Consider the following 25063-nt stretch of genomic DNA (forward strand, 5'->3'; position numbering starts at 1 on the left):
CGCGTTCGGTCACTCTCGAGCGGGAGCGGCGCCGATCGCGGTCGTCGCGCTCGAGGCGCGTCGAGGGAGAGGCGGATCTCCTCGCGGTGGTTTACCCTAATACGCATTCATTCACAGAGATCGTCGTCCATGTCCGCGACGCTGTCCGCGCTGCAGCAGCGCAAGGAGCGCTTGGACGAGGAGCTGAAGCAGACGGAGAAGCAGGTGTACGACCTCGAGACGCACTACCTGAACGAGAGCTCGCAGCACGGGAACGTCTTCAAAGGGTTCGAGGGGTACCTCTCGCAGACGAAGAACACGACGCAGAAAAAGACGCGGAGTTTCAAGCCGGACGAGAGGTTGTTCTCGATGTCGAGCACGACGTCACCGGTCGTGGAGGAGATCGCCGCGGAGCAGGCGCAGGAGAAGACGGTCACGACGCAGTCGGGGAGGAAAGCCGGCGGCGGCGGCGGGTACCGGTAGCTTTTGGACCATAGCGGAAGATCGAATAGGAACGAAATTAGGCGTCCACGAACGACGAGATCGTCTCGTCGCGACCGACGTCCGGCGGGGTCTAACGCGGCTATTCTGCGACGTGAGCACAACGCACGACGCGTCGTTCAACTCGTCCCCGATCACGTCCCCGGGATCTCGTCCCCGTCCCCGATCTCGTCCTCGCCGTCGTCGAAAATCTCCCCGCGAATCTCCGGGAGGTTGTTCTCGAACGCGACCCGCAACCTATCGTCCAACGACACGTCGCACACCACCTTGCCGTCCACGCTGAGCACGTGCACGCCCCCGATGCACGACGCCACGTCCGTTGTCGCCGCGCGTGTGCGTGCACTACCCCCCTCCCCGCTCGCGTCGTCGTCGTCGTCGTCGTGCGGCGGCGGCGGCGGCGGCGGCGGCAGATGCGCGCGCGTGTCCAGCGTGAGTTTCAACTCTCGTCCCGCGGCGGCGGCGTTTTCCTCCGCCCGCCGCATCGCCGCCGTCGCCTTCTCCGCGTCGACTTCCCGGCATCGAATCACCGCCTCCGTGGCTTGGAGCTTCGCGACGCCCTGTTCGACGAGGCCGACGAGGAGAGATTCGTACTCCGGTTTATCGCTCGCGTCTCTGAGTTCATCGCGCGCCTCCGCGAGGATCCCTCGCACGGCGTCGTCCCTCGCTCGGAGCAAACGCAGCCGCGCCGCGTTGAGTCGCGTCGAGAACTCGATCCGCTTCTCCTTCTCCGCGGCGCTCTCTTTCCTCTCGTACTCCTCGCGTATCTTCTGCTTCTCTCGCTCGACGACGTCACGCTTCTCGACGTCGAATTCCTGCGCGAGCGACGGGGACGGGGCGGCGTTCGCGTGAGCGACCGAGCGCGAGACTTTTGGCGCGGGTGCCGATCGGACGTCGGAACCGCGCGGACGCACCTCCTCCGCCGCGATGTTGATCTCGTTCGCCTTCTCCTCCGCCTCCTGCTCGATGAACTTCACCATCTGCGCGAGCGAGAGCGCGGAGGGGGATTTGAGCGAGCGGAGCGGGCGGACGAGGGGCGTTTACGCTCGTCGTCGCGAAAAGCCACGACGTTCGATCGAGGAGGGACGCGGCGCGCGCGCGCGGTCATTCGCACCTGCGTGATCTGTCGCCGCACCTCCTCGTCGTTCATGGTGCCGCGTGCGTCACTCGAGCGCGGCCGCCTCGGCGTGTTTTCTCCCGCGTCGCCGCGCGGCAGCCCTATGACGCGCGAGATCCTCGCGCTTCTCGGGAGACGCGAAAAGTCAAGTCGCTCAGCGAACGTGCGTTTCTGTTCGTGTGAATGATGAATTGCTTAACGGTTGACGTCTAACGCACGCCTACTCCGTCCACACCTGCCCCGCCATGAACTGCAGCGCCGGGACGCCGCGGATCTCCATGTCGAACAGCGGCGCCTCGATCCTCCGCAGCCCTCTCAACCCGGCGTCCTCGTCCAACATCTCCATCGCGCGCCGCTGGTCCTTCGCCTTGACCGCGCAAAAGTTCACCGCGGTTTGCGCGTCTTTGGTCACCGCGCCCTGCGCGGCGATCAGCGCGTCGAGCTTCTCGGCGAGGCCGTCGACCGCGCCGGCCGCGTCGATGGCCTCGCGCAGCGCCTCCTGCTTCGCGGCGAGCTCTTCTTTCCTCGCGCCGAACCCCTCCCCGGTGACCTGGACGATCTGGTTCACGACGAGGCGACGCGTTGGCACCTTTTCCTTTTCGAGCGACGACAGCAGCCGGCCGCTCTCGGAGATGCCGAGCACCGTGGGGATCGTCACGATGACAAACTCGGTCGTCTTCTCGTTCCGGAACAGATCCTTCACCTCCTGGAGTTGCGCCTTGAGCTTCTCGAGCTTCGCGACGGCCTCGTCCTGTTTGCCGTCGTCCACGCCGAAGAGCCCTTTCACCGCGTCCGTCGCCGACGTCAGCTTTTGCCGGAGGCGGACGATCTTACCGATGCTCTTGTCCAAAAAGTCCGGCAGCGACAGCAACCGCAGCGTGTGCCCGGTCGGCGCGGTGTCGAACACGATCCTCGTGAACTTGGCGTACTTCTCGTCTTTGATGAACTGCACCACCTTGGATATCGCGATCGCCTCGTCGAGCCCCGGCGGCGGCGTGTCCAGGAGTTCGCCGAGCTTGAGATCTCCGAGCTGATCCGCGAGCCCGCCCAGGCCGACGCTGCCCATGAAGTCTTTCGCGCCTTGGGACATGTCCGTCTGCTTCGCGAACGCGGCGAACTCCTCCTTCGCTTGGTTCGGGTCCACCTCCATCGCGTACAGCTGCGCGTCCGTGCCGTCGACGCAGACCGGGACGCCGCCGGTGACGTCCTGCGCGAGGGAATCGCTCAGCGAGTGCGCGGGATCCGTGGACACGAGCAGCGTCGGGTGCCCGTTCATCGCGAACTTCACCGCGAGCGAGGACGACAGCGACGTCTTCCCGACGCCGCCTTTGCCGCCGACCATGTAGTACTTCCGGTCTCTCCCCGCGGACATCTCCGAGAACCCCGCGGACTCGACGGACGACGACGCCGACGTCACGACGGGAGCGCGTCGCGAGACGCGCACGCGGACGCTCGAGCCGAGACGCTTCCGCGCGCTTCCCCGGGTGTCGCCCACGCGCGAGGAGGGCGCGAGCGCGCGCGAGAGCGCCAGCGGCGCCGCGGCTGCCGTCGCCATCGTTCGCGGCGTCGACCGCGCGCGAGAAGCGGAGCGATGAGTGAATGATTCGATCGACGCCCGGCTCACAGGGTCGATCGACTCGGACGGAACTACGAACGCCGAACCCGCGAAAATTACGCTAGGTTATGGTGTGGTCGGTTTTAACCCACCCGGCTATGGGCAAACAGTCTGACGAGTACGCGAATTAACTACAGGGTTTAAGCATTTACGATAGGTTATGGGGCACTTTTTTCCCGCACCGAATCGTGATTGGCTGCTGGTGACGGGGACATCCGAAAGAGCATCTGATTCGATAGCGACGAACGATAGCCGCGCTTTATCCTTCTAGGTCAGCAGTCAGTCCGTGGAGTTAACACAGAATCTGAGAGTTCCGAGGGTCACACGCCCTCGCGCGACCGGGCCAACGCGCGTCACGAGAACCACCGAGAGCGCGAATCATGACGAACAAGATGCCATGCGACAATTGCCACGCCGCGCCCGCGGAGTGGTTCTGCGCGCACGACGGTGCGCGCGAGATTCCGCGTCGAATCTTTTCCGCCAAACCTCGGAGATTCCCCTCGCTTTTTCCCCCGCGTCGCTTAACCCCGCTTTTTACACCGAGACGACGCGACGCTGACGCGCTCGATTCCACCTCAGGAGCGAACCTGTGCGCGCGATGCGACGTCGCGATTCACACCGCGAACAAGGTGCGCGCTCTCCCGGGATTTTTTTTATCGCGTCGACTCGCGCGGCGCCGATAAGCGCGGCCGCGTGACCCTACTTTTCGCGGGTCATTCATTTCGTCCGCGTCGAGATCCCTCCTTCAGCATCTTACTCGTCTCCCCCCGTCCTCCCCCTCGTCCTCCGCAGCTCGCGATGCGACACGAACGCATCCCCATGGAACAAAAACTCGCGAACGACGCGCTGTGCCAATCCATCAACCCGACGAACGACGGCTTCGACACCGAGATGGGCGTGGCGCGCAACGAGCAAGCCAGCACGTCGTCGGGCGCGCCCACCAACGAGACGTCGAACGACCTCGACTGGCTCGTCTCCGGCCCGCACGGCAACATGGACGACCCGCTCAGTAATTTACTCGACATGCACCAGGACGCGCACGACAGCAGTAACGGCGACGCGTCGCACTTTGGGTTGGACGACGCGTCGCTGTGGGGGAGCCACGGCGGCTTCGGGAACGGAAACCACCTCTCGTCGGCGGCGTTTAGAAACTCGGACGCGCGGCGGGAACTGAGCGCGCAACCGGTGGTCGGCGACAGCGCGGGGTTTGTCACCGGGAACGGCGCGGCGATGATGGGACAAGGACACGCCGACGGGATGCAGCGACAACAGAACGATGGGAAGGAAATCTCGAGCACGAGCGGGACGAGCGAGACGACGCAGGCGCCGACGCAGATGATGCCGCCGCACGCGGGCGGACAAGTCAACTTTTCGCACGGCGGCGGCGCGCCGGGGGGGCCGGGGTCGCCGCACTACGACCAAGTCTTGACCAGGCCGTTCGCGACGAGCGCGCTGAGACACGCGCAGCTGCAGCGGTACCGCGCGAAGCGACTCGCGAGGCACCTCGGGCACAAGAAGATTCGATACGAGTGCCGGAAGACGCTCGCGGATAACCGCCCGCGCATCAAAGGCCGGTTCGCGAAGGTGCACTCGGACCCGAACCTCGCCGCCGCCGCGCTCGCGGCGGTGCAGTCGTGCCCGGACCTCACCGCTTTGAACGTCGTAGGAGAGGACAAAGAGTCCTCCGAGGACTCAAACTCGAAGAAAGGAGGCCGGAACGCCAAGTCGCGACTGTCGAACGGCAGCGGCAGCAACGAGAGCTCGTCGCCTAAACTGAAAAACCCGGCGCACAAGGCTTCGTCCAAAAAGCCAAACACGCGCGGGTCCGGGGCGTCTAGCCCGGAGCAGTGGGACTCCACCGCGGGCGTGAGCTTGCGGTCGGGGGGGAAAGGGATGCCGTACACGCAGTCTGAGGTCTCGCTCGTGGACCTCGGGCGAAGGCTGTGTTGAGTCGTGTGGTGAGAGCGGAGCGAGGGTGGGTGCGCCGAGCGAGCGAGCGAGCGACGGAGTTTCATCATCAGTCGTCTCCTTCTGTTCGTCTGGCGAATTGTTGTACAAGAGGAATTTTTTTGGTTCGGGACGGGTTGCGGGTGTAAAAACGCAAAACAAACGAAAACGCATGTGGAAAGAAGTGAAGTGAGGGAAAAACAAGGGACCGGGGACGCAGTCACGCGGAGAAGGACAAACACGTTGGGGAGCACGCGCGCTGTGTGTACGACGCCCGCGCGCGCGCTCCCCGTTCTGTCCGCGTCGACGCTCGTAATTCAATAGAGTATAGAACTCCGAGCGGGAGCGATTTAATACCGAGCTCCTGCGCCTTCACTCGACGTCGTCTCGTTTCTCGTGGGTGGACACCCTACCGTAGAGTTACAAAGAGCTAACTTATGATTCGCGTACACGACGTCCCCTCACTCCTTGGACGACTTGATGGACTCCATGAAGCGAGCGTTCGCGGCTTGCCTCTCCGCCTGCATCGCCTTGACCTCCTCCGTGAGTTTCACCTCCCACTCCGCCATCGCGTTCGCGGCCCAGACCCCCCCGCCGGTCCACAGCACATGCTCCCACGGGTCTGAAAGAGAGAAAGAGAACGGGCGGGCGGAGTCAGCGCGTGCGACGCGAGCGCGCGGGGGACGAAAGAAACCCTAAAATATCCTCCGAGGACGCCTCGGTCCAAGATGTGGCACGGATCGCGTCCGCGATCGACGTGCACCGCTGCGGGGAGCGATCGATTCGCGCGTTCACGAGCGCGGGTTTCACCGCGCGCGCGTCATGGCGCGGCGTCGACCGCACACGCCGCGCGTGCGACGCGCGAGAATGAACGAACCCGCGCGCGCGCGTCGCTCGCGGTGGAAAGAAAGAATGGCGCGGGGGAGGAAAGGGCACGCACTGCGCAAGAGCGGGAGCTTGCGAAGGGCGTTGATGAACAGCTGCGTCCCGAAACCCATGGCGGCGCCGGCCATCGTGGCCGTGGTGGCGAACGGCATTTTCTCAACCCGCGGTGTCTATCGCGCGCCGAGACTACTGCGTTCGATCGCGCGAAGGTGCCCGTTTATCGCGACTCTTCGACCCGACGAAAATCGCCACTGAGCGAAGAGGCGCGAAATTTCCACCTTGAAGGTACCTTGGTGTTCTACTAGCTAGACTACCTGCGCGGCTCCACCGACAGCGCCTCCTTGTCCTTCACCCCCGCGTCCTTCAACGTGCGTCCAAGGTCGCTCAGCGGCCGGCGCGGGAACGCCGCCACGAGCGCGTGCCTCGACATGTCCACGCCCGTCTCCGCCGCGACGAACGCCGCCACCGCGGCGACGGCGTCGACGTCCCGAAACCGCCGGCTCAGGCGGCGCCCGCTCGGGACGCGCACGGCGAGCGTCACCGCGGCGGGGTCCCCGGCGGCGGGCTCGTCGGGGACGGGCGGCAGCGCCATCGGGGGAGGCGGGGGTTGCGAATGCGGCGGGGTGGACTGCGCGAGCGACGCGGCGATCGCCGCGGCGAGGTCCGCGTCGGCGTCGTCGCCGCCGCCCGCGCTCGGGGCGCCCGCCCCGGCGAAGCTCGCGGCCAACGCCCTGGCCGCGTCCTCCGCGGAATCCCTCTTCCCCGCGCCTCCGCCATGCCCGTGCCCGTGCCCGTGTCCTAAACTCGCGGCGATCGCAGCCTGGAGCTCCGCGTCGTCCGCCGATCCCTCCCCGCCGCCGCCGCCGCCGCCGCCGCCGCGCGCGAGCGTCGTCAACGTGGCGCGCCCCCCCGCGCCGACCCTCGCCATCGCCTGCTCCGCCGCGCACCGCGCGCGCCCCGCGGCTTTCACCGCGTCGGCAGCCTTGTTATCCGCGGCCGCGTCCTCGACGTTGACCCACCGGCCGTACGTCCCGCTCGAGCTCGCGTCCGCCGCCGCGGGCAGCGCGCCCCGCACGACGAAGATGCTGTACCCCTCCTCCTTCAGCTGCGCGAGGAACGCGCTCAAGTACAGCTCCGAGATGGGCTGCGGCGCGGGGAACATGCTGTTGAAGTTCCACCACCCCCCGGGTTTGGGCGCGCTGCCCTTCTTCCCGCCGAATCCGCCGCCCGCGTGCACGCTCGGGCTCTCCACGTCGTCTCGTCGTCGAACCGCGAACCAGTGCTGGTCGAGGTTGCACAGGAACGCGACCTCGTCCTGGGGCGACCTCCACGCGCTCCCAGCCTCGCGCGAGGTGGCGGGCACGCACGTCAGGTTCCAAACCTCCAGCGCTTTCGTCAGGACTTGGATGCTGAAGTTCCCGTCCGCGGCGGCGTTCCCGCTGTCCTCCGCCATGTACCTCAGAAAGTCCGCGCTCTCGACGCCGGACTCGCGCATGAGCGCGCGCTCGCGCTCGTCGAACTCCGTCGCGATCGCCGCGAGGTCGTGCGCGCTGAAGTACGGGCCTTGAAGCAGCGTGTTCAGCGCGTGCACGCCGCACAGCATCGACGTCTGCTTCTCGTGGTACAGCAGCCGCGCCATCGTGCCCGGAGGGGGGGAGGGGCGCGCTCGACGAATCTGATGGAAGCGACGTCCGCGACGCGACGCGACGCCAGCTGCTCGCGCTCGGTATCGAAGGTCCGGAAGGTCGTTGTGCGGCGTACTGTAGTACGTACGCGAACCGCGTACGAAACGTATGTGTAAGTAGTCAGCGACGATTTGAAAATGGACAGCGCGGGAGTTAGGAAGGAATTCGTTCGTCCGCGCGCGGCTCGCCTCCACAGCGACGCGCGCGCGAGGGACGTCGTCCGGACGAACGCGCGTAAACGTGACCATGTCGCGCATGACGCATCACGCGAACGGGACGGTGACGCGCGAGCCGAACGGCTCCGTGCAGGTCATCTTCGGTGCGTCTCTCTCCCCGCCGAATACGAATCTCGAATCCCCAGCTTGGCAACCAACCCCTCCCCGCGCGCGTCTGAATCTGACGTCCCCGCGTCCCCGTCCGCGCCTGACCGATCCCCGCGCGTCCCGACTCCCGCCATCACGACAGGCCCGATGTTCTCCGGGAAATCCACCGAGCTCGCGCGACGGATACGCCGACACAAGGTCGCGAATCGCTCGTGCCTCGTCGTGAAGTACGCGAAGGACACGCGGTACGAATCCGAACCGGGGACCGCGGAGGCGGGGACGGACGGCGTCGACGACTTGCGCGGGTGCATGATAACGCACGACCGACAGGCGTTAGTCGCATACCCCACACATCTGCTCGCGGACGTGGACAACGTCGCGCACTCGTTCGACGTCATCGGCGTGGACGAAGGGCAGTTCTTCCCGGACGTCGTCGCGTTCTGCGAAAAGTGGGCCAACGAGGGGAAAACCGTCATCGTCGCCGCGCTGGACGGCGACTTCAAGCGGACGCCGTTCGGCGCCGTCCTCGGCCTCGTCCCGATCGCGGAGGACGTCACAAAACTCAGCGCAGTGTGCCACGGCTGCGGCGGCGACGCGGCGTTCACCGCGCGCGCGGGCGCCGTCGCGACGGATGAAGTCGAGCTCATCGGCGGGAGCGACTTGGGGTACAGCGCGTCTTGCCGCGCGTGCTTCGCGTCCGGCGCCGCCGCCGCGCAGGCGGGGAAGTCGCCCATCGGGAAGGCGGCGAAACAAAAACAACTACAACAACCATCGTCGACGCCGTCGCGGCCGCCGTCGTCCGCGTCGTCCGCGGAACGCGCGCGCGCGAAGAAGCGCGCGTCCGTGGACGGCACCCCCGCGGCGGCGGCGGTGACGGAGGCGCGCGCGGCGGCGGCGACGCCGTCCACCGCGACGCCGTCCGCGGCCGAGCAGCCCGTCGCGTCCACGCCGGCGATGCGGGACGTGGGCGAGCGCATGCGACTCCTCACGATGGACTCCCCGTCGACGCCGGCGGACTCTGGCTACACTCCCGTCGCGGCGCGCGGGACGCGCGGCCGAACGAAAATGGGCGCCGCCGCGTTGAACGCGGTCGCGGGGGTGGAAAACCCCATGGGCGGCGGCGGGAAGCGGCTCGCGCGCGGCGCGGGTGGGCCAGGGCGGTCGCCGTACAACGAGCTCGCGAGTCGCGGCATGGGCGCGGTGGTTCGTTCGCCGCTGTCGAGCGTCCGGTGACGAACGCGACGGCGACGCGGCGGCGGAGAGGAAGCGAAGGGCGGGCACGCGCACGGGCGCGCGTGGTCTAATTATTCACGAGTCGACGGGGGCGGGGGGATGGGATGGGGGGAGACGTTCACCGAACGAAACGAACGCGCGTCTCGACGTTCGAACGACGCGCGCGTGACTGATTATTTTAGAGTAAAACAGGAGTTGCAAAATGTCGCATCTCTTCGCGCGCGTCGCCGCGTCATCGCTTGTACCCCGTCTTGTACGCCGCCTTCTCCGGCAACACGAAGCTCACGAGCATCATGTGCTTCCCCGGGGCGACGAGGCGCACTCTGCGGTACACGACGCCGTCGCCGAGCGCCTTGGCCGAGCGCCCTAACCCCAGCGCCTGCGCCGCGAGCCCCCCTATCTCGCCCTCCGGGTTCGTCGGGTGCTTCGAAAACGCGTACACGTTGATCCTCGGCAGCGCCTCGGGCGGCCAGACGTCTCGCGTGAACGCCCCCTTGAAGCAGTCCAGCAACTCGAGGCTGCCTTGCGGGAGGTTCATCACCGCCTGCGTGAAGCGCACGCCTTGAAGCTTGCCGTCGGCGTCGAAGCCGACCCTCGAGACGCGAAGCTCGACGGCGTCGCGCGCGTCCAAGCACGTGATCCCCGCGAGGCGTCTCTTCGGCTTTCCGTTTTTCTGATCGTTCACGCTGAGATAGTCGATCGCCTTCGGGTTGAGGTCGTTCGCGTAGACTCTCTCGCACTTCCGCGCGGCTAACAGCGCGATCGGGCCGACGCCCGCGCACAGATCGAGGACGACGTCGTCCGGGGAGAACGAGTCCACGAGCCTTTGGCGCTCCGTGCCGAGCCGCGAGTTCCAGTACATCGCGCGAAAGTCGAGCTTGTACAGCAGCCCGTTTTCGTTCACCTCCGTCTCCAACGGCGCGTTCGGTCGATCGTTCTTCGGCGCCCCCGCGAGCACCTCCATGTCGAACGTCCGGTACGGCCCGCCCGTCTCCCCGGTCTTGTTCACCACGACCTCGATCTGTTTCAGCTTGTCCACGAGCACCGCCGCCACCGCGGCTTTGTACGGCTCGTGTTCCTCTCTCAGGTTGAGGTGCGCGACGCGTCCAACCGTCTCGAACCCGACCGGGATCACGATCCCCGGCGGGATGATCCTCCGCAGCGCTTCCTCCGCGCTCAGCGCGTCGTACCCCAGGTGCATCACGTGCGTCGTGAGCGTCGCGGACGGGGTCTTCGCGAGCGCCTCGGTCACCGCGGGCGGGTAGTCGTCGACCGGCGCGCCCGCCGCGCACGACGCCTCCGAGAGGAGGATCAAGCTGTGCTCCCTTTCTTCGACGTCCGCGATCACCTTGTTCAGACGCGGGCGGTCCAGGGTGTGCTTCTTGATCGCCGCCATGAGCCCGCCGATCTCTCGCGTCGGCGCTCTGATCGCGGCGACGACGAGCTCGGTGTGGAATCGCTCGTCCGCGGGGTCGACGACGGGCGCGGACGGCGGCGACGACGACGATGACGTCGCCGTCCGCGACGACGACGCCGCGTCGGCGGCGTCCTGGTGGACGGAACGCGCGCCGCGTCCGTCGCCGCCGCCTCCGCCGCGCGCGACGCCGTGGCCGCCGCTCAAGGACCGGACGCTCGCGCGCGTGACGTGTTGCGCCCGCGCGGGCGCGTGATCAGGCGACGGCGACCGCGCCGGCGGCGACCGCACCGCGCGCCAGTGCGCGTTCGCGTGCGCGGACCCCGCCGCCCGTCGGGGCCCCGCGGTTCCGACGAGCCTCGCGCGCGCGCCCGCGCCCACGCGCGCGACGACGACGCGCGCGGCGGATGCCGACATCCTATCGACGACTCTCGGGACACGACGGCGCGCGTCCTCCCTCGCTGACGTCCCGCGCTCGCGCGCGACGGTCTGGCGGCGAGCGGGGATTCGGACCCGCGGAGGGAATTGCGAGTGGATAAAAAGCGCGCTCGGGTTCGTAGTAACACGTCACAAATTTATTCACGCCTGCACCTCACGCCTGCGCCGCCAGGACCATCGTGTTCACCCCGCACGACCCTTTATCTTTGCATATCTTGTAGTACCCCTCCTCGCCCCAACGCGCCCCCCACGAGTTCTTGATAAGCCAGAACGGCTCCCTCCGGAACCCCCTCGCGGGCGCCCGACCCTCCGCGCCGAACCCGACGATCAACACGCCGTGATCCAGACGCGTCTTATCGCACGCCCACGGGCACGCGACGCCGCGTCTGTACAGCTGCATCCACCGCGCGTCGATGCCGACGGAGAGCGGGCCGTGCTTCACGAGCGCGGCCGCGATCTGCGACTCGTCCGCGGACACGAACGAGTAGTTGGTTATGGTCGCCGCCGGCGGGCCGTCCTCTTTACTCTTACACCTCCCGTCGCCCCTCGCGCCGAGGTACGGATACGCCGCCTCCGCGTCCAGGCCGCCGCGCTTCACGACGTACGCCATCGCGTTCGCGGGTAAACCGCCGTCGCACCCGGAGTCGCACGCGGTCCCGGAGTCCGGGTCGCACGTGTGGTCGCAGTCCACGAGCTGTTGTTCGGACAAGGAGACGAGCGCGCCGGACTTGACGAAGTGGGCGCCCTCGACGGCGCCCGTCGCGGAGAAGCTCCAGCACGACCCGCACATCCCCTGGTTCTTCACCGGCGTCACCGCGCCCAGCGCTCTCCAGTCGAAGTTCAGAGGGATGTTCTCCGTGGGAAGGTGCGGGAGGACGCGCGATGACTCGTGTCGCTTGAGACGCTCCACGCGCGCCGCGTCGATCGGCTCGCGCATGAGAAGCGACGACGCGAACTCGTCCTCGGTGAGATCCGCGAACGGCGTCGCGCCGTACTCCGCGCCGTCGCGCGCGGACATCTCCTTCGCGCGCGCCATGTTCTCCGCGAATATTTCGAGGCGTTTCGCGTACTCCTTCGCGTCCGAGGCGTACGTCTTCCCGTGCTCGAGCACGAACGCGTCGAAGTCGCGCTCGTGTCGCGTCATCAGACGCCGAGACGCGAGGGGCGACGTCGACGCCCGCTCGTCGAGGCCGACGGAGAAGGACGACCGCCGCGCGCCGCGCGCGGGAGCGCACGCGGCGAGGAGGAGGACGACGACGAGCGCGACGCTCGCGCGGAGGCGGGAGAGGCGCGTCATGACGCCGTGCACCGCGGAGGCGCGACGTCGAGTGATGAAGGCTGACGAGGCGCCCCGTGATGGTCTGCCTACTGACGATGACGTCGGTCTCGGACGACGCGACGAAAACCACGACGCCCCCGACGCGTCCTCCTTCCCCACCCGACACTTCAGCACGCGCGCGCGGCACGATGCACTCGCTCGCGTCGACCGCTCTCCACGCGCGCGTTGTCCCGCCCGCCACCGCGTCGCTCCGACGACGGGCCGCGCGCGTCGCCGTCCGAGGCGCGCGCGCGGACAGAAAAAACAGAACGATGGGGAACGCCGTCGTCGCGATGGCGTCGTGGTGGGAGAACGCGCCGTTCCTTCCGAAAGAAGCGAAGCAGGCGGCGAAAGAGAACGAGTACTTCAACGGCATCCCGTTCCCGATCCCGCTGCCGTTCGTGAGCAAGCCAAAGGCGAAGACGCCCGGGCGCGCTGACCCCGCGGCGCCGGACAAGCGATACGTGCTGTTCGACTTCTCCGAGGGATCGGACGACGCGAAACCGGAGCGGTTCGACCGCGTCTGGGGCGCCCTGAACGACGTCGTCATGGGCGGCAAGTCCGAGGCCGCGGCGTCGATCGTGACCATCCCGAGCGCGGAGGGCGGCAAGTGCGCGAAGCTCAGCGGCGTCGTCGAGGGCGACGGCGGCGGATTCGTCAGCGCGCGGACGCGAAACTTCGTCTCGCCGGTGGACGTGTCGAGCTACGACGGCGTGCAGCTGCGGGTCCGCGGCGACGGGCGGCGGTACAAGCTCATCCTCCGCGACACCGAGGACTTCTTCGCGCTGTCGTACAGCGCCGGGTTCGACACGATCGAGGGGGAGTGGATCGACGTCGAGCTCCCGTTTGAAGATTTCGCGCCGGCGATGCGAGGGAATGAGGTGGCGCGCGGCGACAGCGACTACCGCGACTTGCGCGCGGACCGCGTGCGCTCGCTTCAGGTGATGCTGTCGAAGTACGGCAAGGGGATGGGGGAGCTGAACCCGACGTTCGCGTCCGGGCCGTTCGCGATCGAGATCAGGGAGATCGCCGCGTTTAAGAAGGACGTCGCGTTGGCCGCGACGGCGACGGCGGCGGCGTGAGGCGAGAGGCGGCGGACGAGACTCGGCGGCGGACGAGACTCGGCGGACGGAGACCGCGGCGGCGCCCGCGCGGGGACGCCGCGGGTGAGAACGACGAACGATACGACGCGCGCGCGTCGTGGCGACGCCGCGGAACGAACGAGAGAAGGAAGAATGAATGAGACGACGTGTAAGAACAGATACGCATGTACGCTACGCGTGAGACGCCCTCGCGTCCGCGATCGAGAGTCCTTCTCCACTCCTTACATAGGTCATCAATCTGTTCGTCGTCGTTTCTGTTGGCGGGAACCGATCGTCGATCGTCACGCGTCTAACACGTCGAGGTAGATCACCTCGACGTGGAGGTCCGGTTCGCCGGTATCCTTCATAGCGTTATTCTCGTGGTACTCGAACGGCTCCGGAATGACTTCTTCGTCGTCCTCCTCGCTCTCGCTCGCGTCGGAGTCCACTTCGTCGTCGCTCTCGCCGTCTAGAACCTCCATCGCGCGTTTCCCCTCGTCCGCCATGCGAACCGCCTCCCTCGCCGCGCGATTCGCCTTTCTCACGGAGTAGTACGCGCCGTGAATCTCCTTGTTGTACGTTTTCACTTCGTTATCGTGGTCCATTTCATCCTTCACGGTATCGCACGTGTACCAGGACACGACGAGCCAGGCGTAGTCCCCCATCGCGCGCGCGCGAACGGGAATGATTTGCCAACTGGACGACCGGGAAAAAATCTGCGCGAAACCGAAGGAAAAAATGATACGCGGCGAGGCGCGACGCGATATATTCGCTACGTCTAGTCGTATCATCACATCCTGATACGCATCCTATCCATCGCATCGCTCACTGATCCGCAGAGTCACGCACTAAACACGCGGGCAACCCCGCGGCGTGCGGGTCCATCCCCGCGCTGCTCACGATGCCGCACATCAGATCCACCGCCCGGCCGCCGTTCGCGTCGACGCTGTCCCACGTCTGCGCGGGAGAGCCGCACGCCGTCCACCACGCCTCGTCCTCCCTGCGACGCGACGTTTCATATTCATCATAATCTTCATCGTCTTCCTCTTCGACGTCGACGTTTCGTATCTCCGCGGCTCTGGTCGCGACGCGCTGGAGCAAATCCAACGCCGCGGTCGAGTGCGTCCCGTCGAGAAGCGACGCCACCGGGGCGAAGAGCGAGACGACCCTCGCGCCGCCGCCGCCGCCGCCGCCGCCGCCCGGGTGGCGCGCGTGCGGTTCCGCGGGGGCGTCGAACAACGCCGCGGCGGCGGACCCTCGCGCGCGCGCGGTGAGCGAGGATAACAGCGCGAGAGCAGCCGCGGCCGCGGCGGGACCGACGCCGTCGCCGCCGCCTTCGCCTTGAGACGCGGCGACGTCGACGAGGACGCGCGTCGCCGCCACCGCGTGTCGCGGGAAGAAAAACTTCGCGAGCGGCGCCGCGATGATCTCCGCGAGCCTCGCCACGCGCGGGGTCCCGGGCGGCGAGGGCGGCGGGTGCGGCGGGAGAGGCCTCGAGAGTTTCTTCGGCTTGACCGCGTACCGCCGCCGGCCACCGCCGCCGCCGCCGCCGCCGCCGCCAGACGACGCCGCCGCCGCCGCGCGTCTCGGCGGCGGGAGAATAGACTCGAGCGTCGCCGCGAGGACGTCCATGTTCTCGTTCGCGCCGCCTCGTCCGCCGCGGATGCCGGACGCGAGCCATCGACCCGCGGCCGCGCCCTCGCGCGTGCCCAGCGGACCAGCTTTCGCGCGCGCGATCGTCGCCGCCGGGGACGCGGACGCGCTCGATCCCCCGCCCGACGCGTCGTCGCCGTTTTCGGTCCCCGCCGCCGCCGCCGCCGCCGCCGCGCCGCCGCCGCCGCCGGCGTCTTCTTCCTCCTCCGCGGCCGCCGCGGCCGCCAACACCAACGGAAGCAGCCCCGCGGTCGCGAGTGCGAGCCCGCGTTCGCCGCCCCACGCGCGCCGCTCGCACCCCGCGGACGACACGATCGCGGTGAGCGCGCGCGCGGCGTGCCCGACGCTTTCGCCTCGGACGAACCCCTTCAGCAAGAGCGGGATCACGTCTCGAAGTCCCATCGCGGGCGCGGGCAACTCGTACGGAGGCGCCCACGCGCCTCGGAACGCCTTCGGGCCTTTCCCGGACGTCCAGATCAACTCCGCGACCGCGCTGACGCGCTCGATGACCGCGCGCGCGTCGTAATTCGACCCGATCGGCAGCGGCGACGCGACGCGTAAGATCTCCGCCCCCGCGCCGGAGGGGTCGTCGAGCGGCCACGCGGACGCCATGACGGAAAACAACTTCGCCGCGCGCGCGTACAGGGACACGTTCATAGTCCGCAAACACGACGCCGCGCCCCACAGGACGTGCGGGTACGGCACGATCTCGATCTCGCTGCCCGCCCGCGAGAGCATTTCCGAGAGCGTGTCCAGGAGTAAACCGGCGAGGTCCGCCGCGAGCGACGCGCTTCGAGCGGAGATGACCATCCCGCCGCCGCCGCCGCCGCCGCCGCCGCCATACATTCCGCCGTACCCTGAACCGCGGCCGTACCCTAAACCGTTCGCGACGGTCCCGCCCTCCGCTGCCGCCGCTGACGAGCACAACGCCGCGAGAAGCGCCTCGGACGATTCCACGTCGAGAGGGACTTTCAACGCCGCGAGCACGCGCGCGGACGCGGCGGCGAGAGGAAACGACGCCGCGCGTAAAAGCCAACGCCGCGCCTCGTCTGCCCACTGCTCGCGTAAACCCGGCTCGAAGATCATCGCGTCCGGGAGGAGGCCGACGAGCGACGCCACGGACTCGGGCGTCCACGACGCGCCGCCTTCGCTCGCGCTGTGCCCGCCGCCGCCGGGGGCATGTTTAACGCCCGCGGCGGAGACGTTTTCTTTCCCGGCGCCGCCCGGGCCCGGCCGCGCGAGCAACGCCTGCAGCTTGGCCACCGCGGCGCGTCCCCTCGCGTCGTCGTCGTCGTTCGTCGCGTCGCCGCCACCGTAGCTCCCTCCCAGCGCGTTCACGCCGCCTTGCATCCCGATCCCGGAGTGGTGGCCCGCGTCCGCGCCGTACCCGAACCCGCCGACGTCGTTCGGTGCGCCCCACGCGGACGCGTTGGCGTGACTCGACCCCGACATCCCGCCGCCGTGCGACCCGTGACGCGTCCCTTGCCCGGGCGAGCCCGCGATCCCCGCGTACCCCCACTGCGAGACTTCGCCCTCCCAACCGCCGTTCACGCCCGGGCTCGCGGCGTGCGCGGGCGCCGCGTGCGACGGCGCGAGCGACGCGGAGCGATGAAACGCCCCGTTCGCGTGGACCCCGCCTCGCGCGGATTTCCCGCGCGCGCTCAGCGGCCGCGCCGCGAGCGCGTGCGTTAAATTCGCGAGCAGCTGCCGGCAGTGCGCCCGCACCGTGGGCTCCGGCGACCCCAACAGCGTCGCGGTGACCGCGTGTAAGAGCACGGGGAGGTGCACGCGGAAGTCTTCGTCGTGCTCCGCGGCGACTTCCGCGAGGAGGATGATCGCGAGGTCCGGCGCGGTGATGAGCATCGCGCCGTCTTCGTCGTCGTCGCCGCCGCCGCCGCCGCCGTCCGCGTCCGCGCTCAGGTCGCTCCGGTCCGCGCCGAAGCTGCTGACGCTCCCGGCGACGATGCTCCCGCCGCCGCCGCCGCTCCCGCCGCCGTGGAAGTAACGCTGCCGGTCGTCGTGAATCGGTCGCGGGGGGTAATCCACCTCGAGGCCTCTGAGAGAGATGGCGTACACGAGCTGATCGATCGACTGCTGCGGCGCCGCTCTCGCGAGGTACAAGCACACCCTCTTCGCGGTGAGGACGTACGTCCCGATCGCGACCGCGGAGGACGTGTCCTCTAACCCTTTCGACTCGAGGAACCGCAGTGCGGGGACGACGTTCCTCGGGGACCGTCCGATGTGTCGCCACAGCGTTTCGATCTCGCGCGGGAACGCGTCGCCGCGGAAAAACGTGACGAAATACAACGCGCGAAGGAGACGCTCGGCGCGCCCGGCGGCGGCGATGTGCGGCAGGTGCAACGTCGCGACCCAGGGCGCGAGCGCCGCGAGGACGTGCCTGTGCGCGCCCGCGTCCGCGGCGCCCTCGTCCATCTGCCGCTCCAGAGCTTCCACGAGGAGGTCCTCGCCGAGGTTCGAGTGCCGCCGCGCGAGCTGCCGCGACGCGCCCTGTTGAAACGCCTGGTACGCGTCTGGGAGCTCCGGCAACGAGTCCTGCGACGTGAGCTCCGCGATGAGATCCTTCTCGCCGAGGATCGCACCGCCGCGGTCGTCAACATCGCCGTTCCCTCCCACGCCGCTGAGCTCTAACGCCGCGGTCGCTTTCAGCAGCGCGACGGCGTCGTCTCTCACGCCCGCGGAGGGATGCACGAGCTTGTACAGGACGAGAACGATCAACCTCGCCGGGTGGCACGACGGCGGGTCCACGCGTCCGCCGTCCGCGTACGCCCGCGCCGCCGCCGCGGCGTTCCACGCCCCGGACGCCATCGGCGACAGCGGCGGCGACGCCGCGTTGCTTCGATCGGCGTGAGAGCTTCCCTCCGCGGCGGTCCTCGCCGCGGCGGCGTACAGATCCGCTAGCGCGGAAAGGTGCGACGCCGCGGTGCGCTCGTGCGCGGAGTAGCACGCGTCGAGCGCGGTGTGCGCCAAACGCGGGTTCGCGCCGAGGTGGTACCGCAACGCTCTTCGCGCGACCGCGGCCGCGGACGCTCTGCCGGACTCGAGCAGGCTCCTGATCCACGTCAACACCCGCCCGGTCGCTTGCTCGGAGTCCGCGTCGAACGCGGGGCCGGCGAGGAGCGCGGCCATGGCCTCTCGAGACGCTCGCGACACCGCCGCGGGCGAGATGCCGGCGTCGAAAGCGCCGGCGCCGGTCGCGGACCGTCCGCCGACGCTGCTCACGTCGTCGCTGTAGCGGCTCGCGTCGTCGGCGGCTCGGTCTCGGTCTCGGTCTCGGTCTCGATCGTCGCCGCCGTCGTGCGAGTGCGAGCTCGGCGGCGGGAGACCGAGCGCGGCGCGGTCGATCCCGCCGCTCATCGCCGCCATGGACGCCGCGGGGCCGCGCCATGCGCTGAGGATGTTCTCCGCGTAGCGATCCCCGCCGCCCCCGCCCCCGCCTCCGCCGCCGCCGGTGACGGAGACGGAGTCGTCGCCCGCGATGGAACCGCCGTGCGTGGACCCTCCCTCCCTGAAACTATCGCGACGCCGGTGCCGCGAATGCGAATGCGCGCGGGAGAGCGAGGATAACGACGTCGAGCCGCTGTCCATGCTGCTCAAGGACGCGGCGCCGTGGAGATGACGCTCGAGCATGCTCATCCTCGCGAGCGGGTCCATGCTGTGCCGCCGGTCGTGCGAGATCCTCTCGTGGATGGACGGGAAGTTCCCGCCGCCGCCGCCGCCGCCGCCGCCGCCGTCGCTCGCGCCCTCCGCCATCGCCTTCTGCTCCCAGCCGTGGAAGCGTTCGAACAGACGCGCTCGCAAATCCGGCGGCGCGGCGTCGGGGGCGCGGGCTAATATTTGCGGCGCCGCCGCCGTCGCCGTCGCCGCGGCGGCGAACTGCAACCGAGCCATCTCGTCCGGGGAGCACTCGATCGCCGCGGACGTCGAGTGCGCGTACGCCACGGTCGCGTCCACGAAGAAGAGCAAGTGCTTCGCGACAGCCTCTCGCCCGGTCTGCGCCGCGGCGACGGCGCCGCCCGCGGCGAGACGAAAGTGCAACCACGCGAGGTGCGTCCTCAGCTCCAAGTCTTCCTTCTTGCGATCGAACGGCGTCCCCCCCGCGGCGCGCTCGGACCCGACGCCGCCGCTCAGCGCGCCCTGCAACGGCGCCAGCGCGGCGAGAAGCTGCGGCGCCGCGAGCGCGGGCACTCGCGCGAGCACCGCCGCCGCCGCCGCCGCCTGCGCGCCGCCCTCGCGTAAACACGGCACGAGCAGCGCGAAGAGCCCGCTCAGAGATCCGCGGTTCCCGACGAGCGTCTGCTGCACGCTCGCGAGCGACACGGACGCGCCGTCGAGCTCCGACGGCGACGCCGCACACACGAAGCACGTGCAGTTCCGCCACATCTCAAACTTCACCGTGCTCGGGTCGATCGGCGCGCGCGGGCCCGCGGTCTTGTGCTGCAGCCCCTCTTGCATCATGATCGCCTGGACGCGTTGCAACGCTTGCGCGCGCGCCGTCGTCGTGACCTCCGGGCTCAGCGCCGCGGCTCTCGATGCGAGAACGCCGAGGGACGCGCACCACGCGCCGCCGTGGACGTGCCCGGCGACGGCGGCCGCGCCCGCGGCGGCGGCGGTCGCGGCGTGCGCGCCGACGTCGCCGGCGGCGCCGAATCCGGCGCCGAATCCGTCGCCGCCGAGCGCGGCGAGCATCATGTCCGACGCGCACTGCTCGACGACGCTCGACATCGACGGCGCGGTCGCGGTCGCGGAAGCGGCGGACGCGTCGTTTCTCCCCGGGTCCCTCGCGTTGAACGGCGTCGCGCGCAACGACACGGGCGACGGCGACGCGTGCGCGCTCGCCCCCGCGCCGCCGGCGACGACGACGCCGCCCGCGCGTCGCAACGCCGCCGCGAGCGCGGCGACTTCGCGTAACATCTCCACCGCGGCGACGCGCACGACCGGGGACGGGCTGCACAACAGGAGCAACCCCGCGGCTTCCGGTCTGAGCGTCCCGAGGGTGTTACACTCCACCCACGCCGCGGTCCTCTCGCTCGTGGACGCGCTCGAGCTGCTCTCGGACTCGCCGAGGGCGACGCGCCACGCCGCGCACGCGTCCTTGATCGTCGCCGCCGCGGACGACGCGACGTCGACGTCCGTCAACGCGACGCCCGGCGACGCGTTCACCGCGGAGTGCGGCCGCAGCAACGTCCCGGCCGCGCCCTGGACGATCGCGTCTCTCGTCGCCGGCGTCGCCGCGACGGCGCGTCGAATCGCGTCGCCCGCGGCCGCGCGCACGGACGCGTGCGGGTTCGCGCACAGCGGCGTTATCGACTCTCCTAGCGCGGCGCCGCGCCACGCCTCGGGGACGATGAACGGCACGCATCGAAGCAACGCGACGGCGACGGCGACCGCGTCCGGGGAACTCGGGTTCGAGGACGCGCCCAGAGCGGACGCGACGCCGCCGAGCTTCGCTCGTAAGTCCTCGAGCATGCGCTCGGCCGCGATTTGCGCGCCGGTGCCGTCGCCGCTCTCTTCTTTTTCTTGATCGCTGATCCGTTTGACTAACCCCGACAGCGGATCCAATCCGGAGTCGCGCATGCACTGTAAAACCCCGGCGAGCCCAGGCGCGGGCGGCTCCGCCGAGCTCGACGCCTCCGCCCCTGGCCCAGGAGGCGGCCGTTTCCCTCGCCACCGCTCGGACGTGAGCAGAATGATCCCCGGGACCGCGTCCAACCCGGCCGCGGTCGCCTCGCCGACGCCGCCTTCGCGTAGCAACTCCACGACGACGTCCGCGCTGAGTAACGGGTCCACGCGCACCATCGCCGCGGTCGCGCGCGCGACGGCCGCGGCGAGGCCGCCGTCGTCGCCTTGACCGCCTTTCTTCACCGCGGCCGCGGCCATCGTCAGCGCGGTCCGAAGCCGCGTGCGCGTGACGTTCGGTAGCGGCGGCGCCGGCGGCGACGGCGCGCGCGCTCCCGGGAGCAACGGCGGCGCGATGCCCTCCACGATCGCTCGTAACGCCTCCGTCGCGGCCGTTCTACAGCTCCGCTCCTTAAACGCGCGCACGATCGTCGTGTCTAAAAACGCGTGCAGCATGTTCCCGCCGTCGCCGCCGCACAGCGCCTCCGCGGCGTGCAGCGCGCCCAACAGAGGCAACCCCGCCGGCGAGTGTTTCTTTTCTTTGCTCTTGATCCACGCAGCGACGTCGCCTCGACACGCGCTCACGGCGTCGGCCCAGTCCGCGCGCGCGGCGGACGACGCCGCGTCCGGCACGCGCGCGCCCGCGACCGGGGCGAGCACCGCGGTCAACAGCGCGCACAGCGCGTGTCGTAAGTCCGACTTTCTGTGCGCGGGGGACCACGCCGTCGGGTTGAGGTGCCGAAGCACCGTCGCCGCCGACCGCAGCCCGCTGTCCGCGGCTTGCGTGCCCAAGAACCCCTCCCGGCGCGTCGCGGTGGACGGACCGGGCGCCGCGCCGTCTAAGGACACGTACAGGTACCTCGCGCCGTGGATGATCGCGTGCGCTTCCGCGCGTTTCGACTCCGCCGGCGCCCTGGGTTCGAGCTCTCGCGCGGCGCGCTCCGCCGCCGCCGCCGGGTCGTGCCGCGACGCGAGGCCCAGGCACCTCGCCGCGAGCTCCGAGACGGGCGGGGACGGGACCAGGTCCACGGGCGCGGCCGCGTCGTGGGAGCCGCTGCCGGACAAGGAGGCGCCCGCGGCGTCGGCGTCGGCGTCGAGGGCGCCGCCCGCGAGCGGCCGTCCGCCCCACTGCTCCCACGGCGGCGTCGTCGCGTTCGGTCGATTCGCGCTCGCGAGCAGCGCGTCGAACGCGGCGTCGAGTATCGGCGCGACGTCCCCCGGCGGGAGCGCGCCGGGCGGCAACGGCGCGAGGATGCGGTGCATCGCGTGCCAGAACGCGAGCGAGAGCGTGTTCGAGGCCCAGGACACGTCCCGCCCGCTGCCGGAGACGAGCGCGCGCTGTTGTTGCTCTCGCCATCGCGCGAGCGCGCGCGTGAGATGGGACGCGCCCGTGGGCGCGAGCGCGGCGAGCGCGGGGAGGAAGTCCCTCAGCGCGGCGAGGCCCGCGTTCTTATCCTGCCCATCGCCGGGTCCCTGCGTGGGACGCGTTGGGATGGGGAGGGCGTGAAAGGGGGCGGTGAGTCGAGGAGAGGCGGGGGACACAGAGGCGGGGGAGAGGCGGGGGATCGGGGAGGAATTCTTTCGCTCGTCGACGACGACACGACGACGAGGCGCGGGGGTGCCCATGCGGCGGAGGACGGGAGGAGGGATCCGTCCTAGCTAGTGGACGCGAGCGAGCGGGTTCTCGACGCACCGCGTTCAGGATCGCCACGACGCTGTTCGTGTACCTCGCGAGGAGCGCCTCCGTGAGGTCCATGCTTCCCGCCCCGGCCCGGCGCGCGACCCCCGCGCGCCCGACTCTGACGAGGGTGCTGCGATTTCCCGCGCCGTCTGCGTCTGGTCGAACAGAAACACGAACGAGAGCGCGCGAGCTGTCACTCGCGATCGCGCGTCGCGAATCGTTCGACCATGGCCCCTCCGCCGCAGCCGAAGCCGCCGACGCGCTGGCCGCGCGTCGGCGTCGGCGTCCTCATCGTCAAGGGCGACACGATCCTCGTCGGCAAGCGCAAGGGGAGCCACGGCGCCGGGCAGTACGCCCTCCCGGGCGGGAAGCTCGAGTGGAAAGAGACGTGGGAGGCGTGCGCGCGAAGGGAGGTCCTGGAGGAGACCGGGATCGTCCTGAAGGGTCCGGTGGAGTACGCGCACACGTGCGAGGCGGTCATCGACGAGGATAACCACTGGATCACGGTCTTCATGCGCGCGGAGGTGACGCGAGCGACGCAGCCGGTCAACTTGGAGCCTGACAAGTGCGAGGGATGGGAGTGGGTGAAGTGGGACGGCGTGGGGATGCCGCGGTTCAAGCCGCTGGACATCATCTTAAACTCGAGGTACACGCCGTTCGCGCCCGCGGAGGAGGGCGGCGCGGAGTGACGGTCGATCGGACGAGGGAGGGCGATGACCTGATGTGCTATAGCGAGTATAATCTACCTATGACGACGACGCGAACGACGCGACGACTGGACGACGACGTCGCGCGCCGCCGCCGCCGCCGCCGCCGCCGTCGTCGAATATTCCGCCGGCGCCGCCGCTCGCGTCGCGTCACAGCGCGCTCCACTCCTCCCACAAGCTCGCGTGGTGCAAGTCCGGGTCCGTGACCCTCCACAACCCCGCGGTGAACAGCGCGATCCCGCACGCGTACGCGGCGAGCACGACCGCCTTCCTCTCGTGCGCTACGGCCCCTTCGACGTCGGGAAAACCCACCACGTTGCAAAACGCGTGAGACGCCATCGCCCCCGCGATGCTCCCCGTGCGCAACAGCGTGAACGCGGCGAACCACCCGAAGACGACGGTGTACGTGAACTGCGCGACGACGCTCACCACCGCGACGAGGACACCGAAGCGCGCGCACGCCTCGCCGAAGTGGTGCAGATGCGCGAGCCCGAAGAACACCGGGCACGTCCACGTCGCGCGCATCGGCGTGAAGATCCGCGCCGCCGGCGCCGACCAGCGGCCGCACAGGATCAACAGCGGCGCCATGCACGCTCTGAACGCGAACTCCTCCGACACCGGGGCGACGACGTAGTTCCTCAGTTTCAACACCGTGTCGATTCTGAACGCGTCGGCGAAGGTGGAGACGAGCTTCCCGTCCAGCGCCAGGTGCGTCAGCGGCCCCAAGAAGAGCGCGGCGGTGAGGTACATCACGCACGCGACGCTGAGCACCGCGTCCACGACGGCGTCGATGGCGTCCGCGTCCGGGCGCCCCAGCCCCAGGACGTGGAAAGTCCCGGCGAGGTTCGCCGCGCGGCTCCCTCGCGAGTGCTCGTCCCTGATGCAGACGTACGTGGGCACCCAACACATCGCGAGCGTCATCGCGAGGCTCAAGAATCGTCTTTTGATCGTGTGCGGGGAATCGCGCGGATGCGGCGACGGCGGCCAAATGTACAGGCCCCCGACGAACGCGATCGTGATGAAGAGACACTGCGCGACGCCGTACGTGCCGTTCGCCTTCAGCGCGTCGATGATGGCTCGCATCCCCATCGCGGCGAGACGACCGCCGCGCGGGGAATGCCCACAGCGCGCTGTCGCGTTGTTACCCTAAAATAATTTATCGGTGCTGACGATGACGAAACGCGTGAAAGAAGGAGGAGGCGAGAGGACGCGTCGTCGCGCGCACACGCGTTGACGCGTATCGTCTCGGTTTATGCACGCCGCCGCACTTTCCGCGCGCGTGACCCTCGCCGCTCGCCCGGTATCCACCGCGCGCCGCGCCGTCGCCCGCCGCGTCAGCACCGCCGCCATGGCCAACTTCCATTCCCTCAGCGCGAAAGATATCGACGGGAACGACGTCGATTTCGCAAAGTTCAAGGGCAAGGTGTGCCTCGTCACGAACGTCGCGTGTAAGTGAGGCGCGACCCGCAGCAACTACCAGGAGATGTCTGCGATGGCGAAAGAGCTCGGACCGAAAGGTCTCGAGATCATCTGCTTCCCGTGCAATCAGTTCGGGAGGCAAGAGCCCGGGAGCAACGAGGAGATAAAGAAATTCGTCGAGGAGAAGTTCGACTTCAGCGGCCCCGGAGTGAACATGATGGATAAGATCGACGTGAACGGCGCGAACACGTCCCCGGTGTGGAAGTGGCTCAAAGAGCAACAGCCCGGGGACGTGTCGTGGAACTTCGCCGCGAAGTTCATCATCGACAAGGACGGGAACGTCGTCGAGAGGAACGGCTCCGGTGCGGGGGATTCCAAAGCCAAGCTGACGTCGCTCCTGTGAGCGCGTCGAGCGAGCGCGTTCCGTCACCG

The 25063-nt window shown here is 69.0% G+C and overlaps 15 protein-coding genes across 15 annotated transcripts; 6 read left to right on the forward strand and 9 right to left on the reverse strand.

Annotated features, from left to right (window-relative positions):
* Positions 1-129: 129 nt before the first annotated feature.
* On the forward strand, positions 130-462 carry MICPUCDRAFT_56146 (uncharacterized protein; the record flags this gene model as incomplete). Its single annotated transcript, XM_003056714.1, has 1 exon — positions 130-462. One exon carries the CDS (start codon positions 130-132, stop codon positions 460-462), a length of 333 nt encoding a protein of 110 aa, XP_003056760.1.
* A 152-nt stretch (positions 463-614) lies between these two features.
* Positions 615-1650, reverse strand: MICPUCDRAFT_46655 (H+-or Na+-translocating f-type, v-type and A-type ATPase superfamily; the record flags this gene model as incomplete). Its single annotated transcript, XM_003057176.1, has 3 exons — positions 1592-1650; positions 1392-1457; positions 615-1292 (listed from the first exon to the last, which is right to left on the reverse strand). The coding sequence occupies exons 1-3, from the start codon at positions 1625-1627 to the stop codon at positions 615-617; spliced, it is 780 nt and encodes a 259-aa protein (XP_003057222.1). The 5' UTR covers positions 1628-1650.
* Positions 1651-1771: 121 nt separating this feature from the next.
* Positions 1772-3068, reverse strand: MICPUCDRAFT_25594 (arsenite-antimonite efflux family). Its single transcript, XM_003057177.1, has 2 exons — positions 2151-3068; positions 1772-2012 (listed from the first exon to the last, which is right to left on the reverse strand). The coding sequence occupies exons 1-2, from the start codon at positions 2964-2966 to the stop codon at positions 1815-1817; spliced, it is 1014 nt and encodes a 337-aa protein (XP_003057223.1). The 5' UTR covers positions 2967-3068; the 3' UTR covers positions 1772-1814.
* A 474-nt stretch (positions 3069-3542) lies between these two features.
* MICPUCDRAFT_56149 (uncharacterized protein) lies at positions 3543-5530 on the forward strand. The gene is made up of 3 exons (XM_003056715.1): positions 3543-3656; positions 3789-3838; positions 4002-5530. The coding sequence occupies exons 1-3, from the start codon at positions 3590-3592 to the stop codon at positions 5157-5159; spliced, it is 1275 nt and encodes a 424-aa protein (XP_003056761.1). The 5' UTR covers positions 3543-3589; the 3' UTR covers positions 5160-5530.
* An 87-nt stretch (positions 5531-5617) lies between these two features.
* On the reverse strand, positions 5618-6193 carry MICPUCDRAFT_56150 (uncharacterized protein; the record flags this gene model as incomplete). The annotated part of the gene is made up of 2 exons (XM_003057178.1): positions 5618-5778; positions 6097-6193. The coding sequence occupies 2 exons, from the start codon at positions 6191-6193 to the stop codon at positions 5618-5620; spliced, it is 258 nt and encodes an 85-aa protein (XP_003057224.1).
* MICPUCDRAFT_46658 (ataxin-3) lies at positions 6095-7680 on the reverse strand (the record flags this gene model as incomplete). The annotated part of the gene is made up of 1 exon (XM_003057179.1): positions 6095-7680. The coding sequence occupies one exon, from the start codon at positions 7678-7680 to the stop codon at positions 6352-6354; it is 1329 nt and encodes a 442-aa protein (XP_003057225.1). The 3' UTR covers positions 6095-6351.
* Positions 7681-7863: 183 nt separating this feature from the next.
* On the forward strand, positions 7864-9282 carry TK (thymidine kinase; the record flags this gene model as incomplete). Its single annotated transcript, XM_003056716.1, has 1 exon — positions 7864-9282. The coding sequence occupies one exon, from the start codon at positions 7864-7866 to the stop codon at positions 9280-9282; it is 1419 nt and encodes a 472-aa protein (XP_003056762.1).
* A 232-nt stretch (positions 9283-9514) lies between these two features.
* On the reverse strand, positions 9515-11113 carry MICPUCDRAFT_46659 (methyltransferase; the record flags this gene model as incomplete). The annotated part of the gene is made up of 1 exon (XM_003057180.1): positions 9515-11113. The coding sequence occupies one exon, from the start codon at positions 11111-11113 to the stop codon at positions 9515-9517; it is 1599 nt and encodes a 532-aa protein (XP_003057226.1).
* Positions 11114-11288: 175 nt separating this feature from the next.
* On the reverse strand, positions 11289-12278 carry MICPUCDRAFT_14932 (uncharacterized protein; the record flags this gene model as incomplete). The annotated part of the gene is made up of 1 exon (XM_003057181.1): positions 11289-12278. The coding sequence occupies one exon, from the start codon at positions 12276-12278 to the stop codon at positions 11289-11291; it is 990 nt and encodes a 329-aa protein (XP_003057227.1).
* A 230-nt stretch (positions 12279-12508) lies between these two features.
* Positions 12509-13728, forward strand: MICPUCDRAFT_56155 (uncharacterized protein; the record flags this gene model as incomplete). Its single annotated transcript, XM_003056717.1, has 1 exon — positions 12509-13728. The coding sequence occupies one exon, from the start codon at positions 12509-12511 to the stop codon at positions 13532-13534; it is 1026 nt and encodes a 341-aa protein (XP_003056763.1). The 3' UTR covers positions 13535-13728.
* Positions 13729-13836: 108 nt separating this feature from the next.
* MICPUCDRAFT_56156 (uncharacterized protein) lies at positions 13837-14199 on the reverse strand (the record flags this gene model as incomplete). The annotated part of the gene is made up of 1 exon (XM_003057182.1): positions 13837-14199. One exon carries the CDS (start codon positions 14197-14199, stop codon positions 13837-13839), a length of 363 nt encoding a protein of 120 aa, XP_003057228.1.
* A 107-nt stretch (positions 14200-14306) lies between these two features.
* MICPUCDRAFT_46660 (uncharacterized protein) lies at positions 14307-22580 on the reverse strand (the record flags this gene model as incomplete). Its single annotated transcript, XM_003057183.1, has 2 exons — positions 14307-22297; positions 22518-22580. The coding sequence occupies 2 exons, from the start codon at positions 22578-22580 to the stop codon at positions 14360-14362; spliced, it is 8001 nt and encodes a 2666-aa protein (XP_003057229.1). The 3' UTR covers positions 14307-14359.
* Positions 22581-22732: 152 nt separating this feature from the next.
* MICPUCDRAFT_56158 (uncharacterized protein) lies at positions 22733-23194 on the forward strand (the record flags this gene model as incomplete). Its single annotated transcript, XM_003056718.1, has 1 exon — positions 22733-23194. The coding sequence occupies one exon, from the start codon at positions 22733-22735 to the stop codon at positions 23192-23194; it is 462 nt and encodes a 153-aa protein (XP_003056764.1).
* A 168-nt stretch (positions 23195-23362) lies between these two features.
* MICPUCDRAFT_38670 (uncharacterized protein) lies at positions 23363-24301 on the reverse strand (the record flags this gene model as incomplete). Its single annotated transcript, XM_003057184.1, has 1 exon — positions 23363-24301. One exon carries the CDS (start codon positions 24299-24301, stop codon positions 23363-23365), a length of 939 nt encoding a protein of 312 aa, XP_003057230.1.
* A 259-nt stretch (positions 24302-24560) lies between these two features.
* On the forward strand, positions 24561-25034 carry GPX5 (glutathione peroxidase; the record flags this gene model as incomplete). Its single annotated transcript, XM_003056719.1, has 1 exon — positions 24561-25034. One exon carries the CDS (start codon positions 24561-24563, stop codon positions 25032-25034), a length of 474 nt encoding a protein of 157 aa, XP_003056765.1.
* Positions 25035-25063: the final 29 nt, after the last annotated feature.

Source organism: Micromonas pusilla (assembly GCF_000151265.4).
Source record: "Micromonas pusilla CCMP1545 genomic scaffold MICPUCscaffold_3, whole genome shotgun sequence".
Lineage (NCBI taxonomy): Eukaryota > Viridiplantae > Chlorophyta > Mamiellophyceae > Mamiellales > Mamiellaceae > Micromonas > Micromonas pusilla.

Bases quoted from the DNA above. Each gene is read 5' to 3' on its own strand.
- MICPUCDRAFT_25594 (XM_003057177.1), bottom strand. From the start codon at position 2,966: ATGTCCGCGGGGAGAGACCGGAAGTACTACATGGTCGGCGGCAAAGGC. The intron at 2,013-2,150 runs GTCCAGGTCACC...ATCGCCGCGCAG, and splicing joins GCCTCGTCGTGAACCAGATC to GGCGCGGTGACCAAAGACGC.
- MICPUCDRAFT_56149 (XM_003056715.1), top strand. From the start codon at position 3,590: ATGACGAACAAGATGCCATGCGACAATTGCCACGCCGCGCCCGCGGAG. The intron at 3,657-3,788 runs GTGCGCGCGAGA...ATTCCACCTCAG, and splicing joins GTGGTTCTGCGCGCACGACG to GAGCGAACCTGTGCGCGCGA. The intron at 3,839-4,001 runs GTGCGCGCTCTC...CGTCCTCCGCAG, and splicing joins CGATTCACACCGCGAACAAG to CTCGCGATGCGACACGAACG.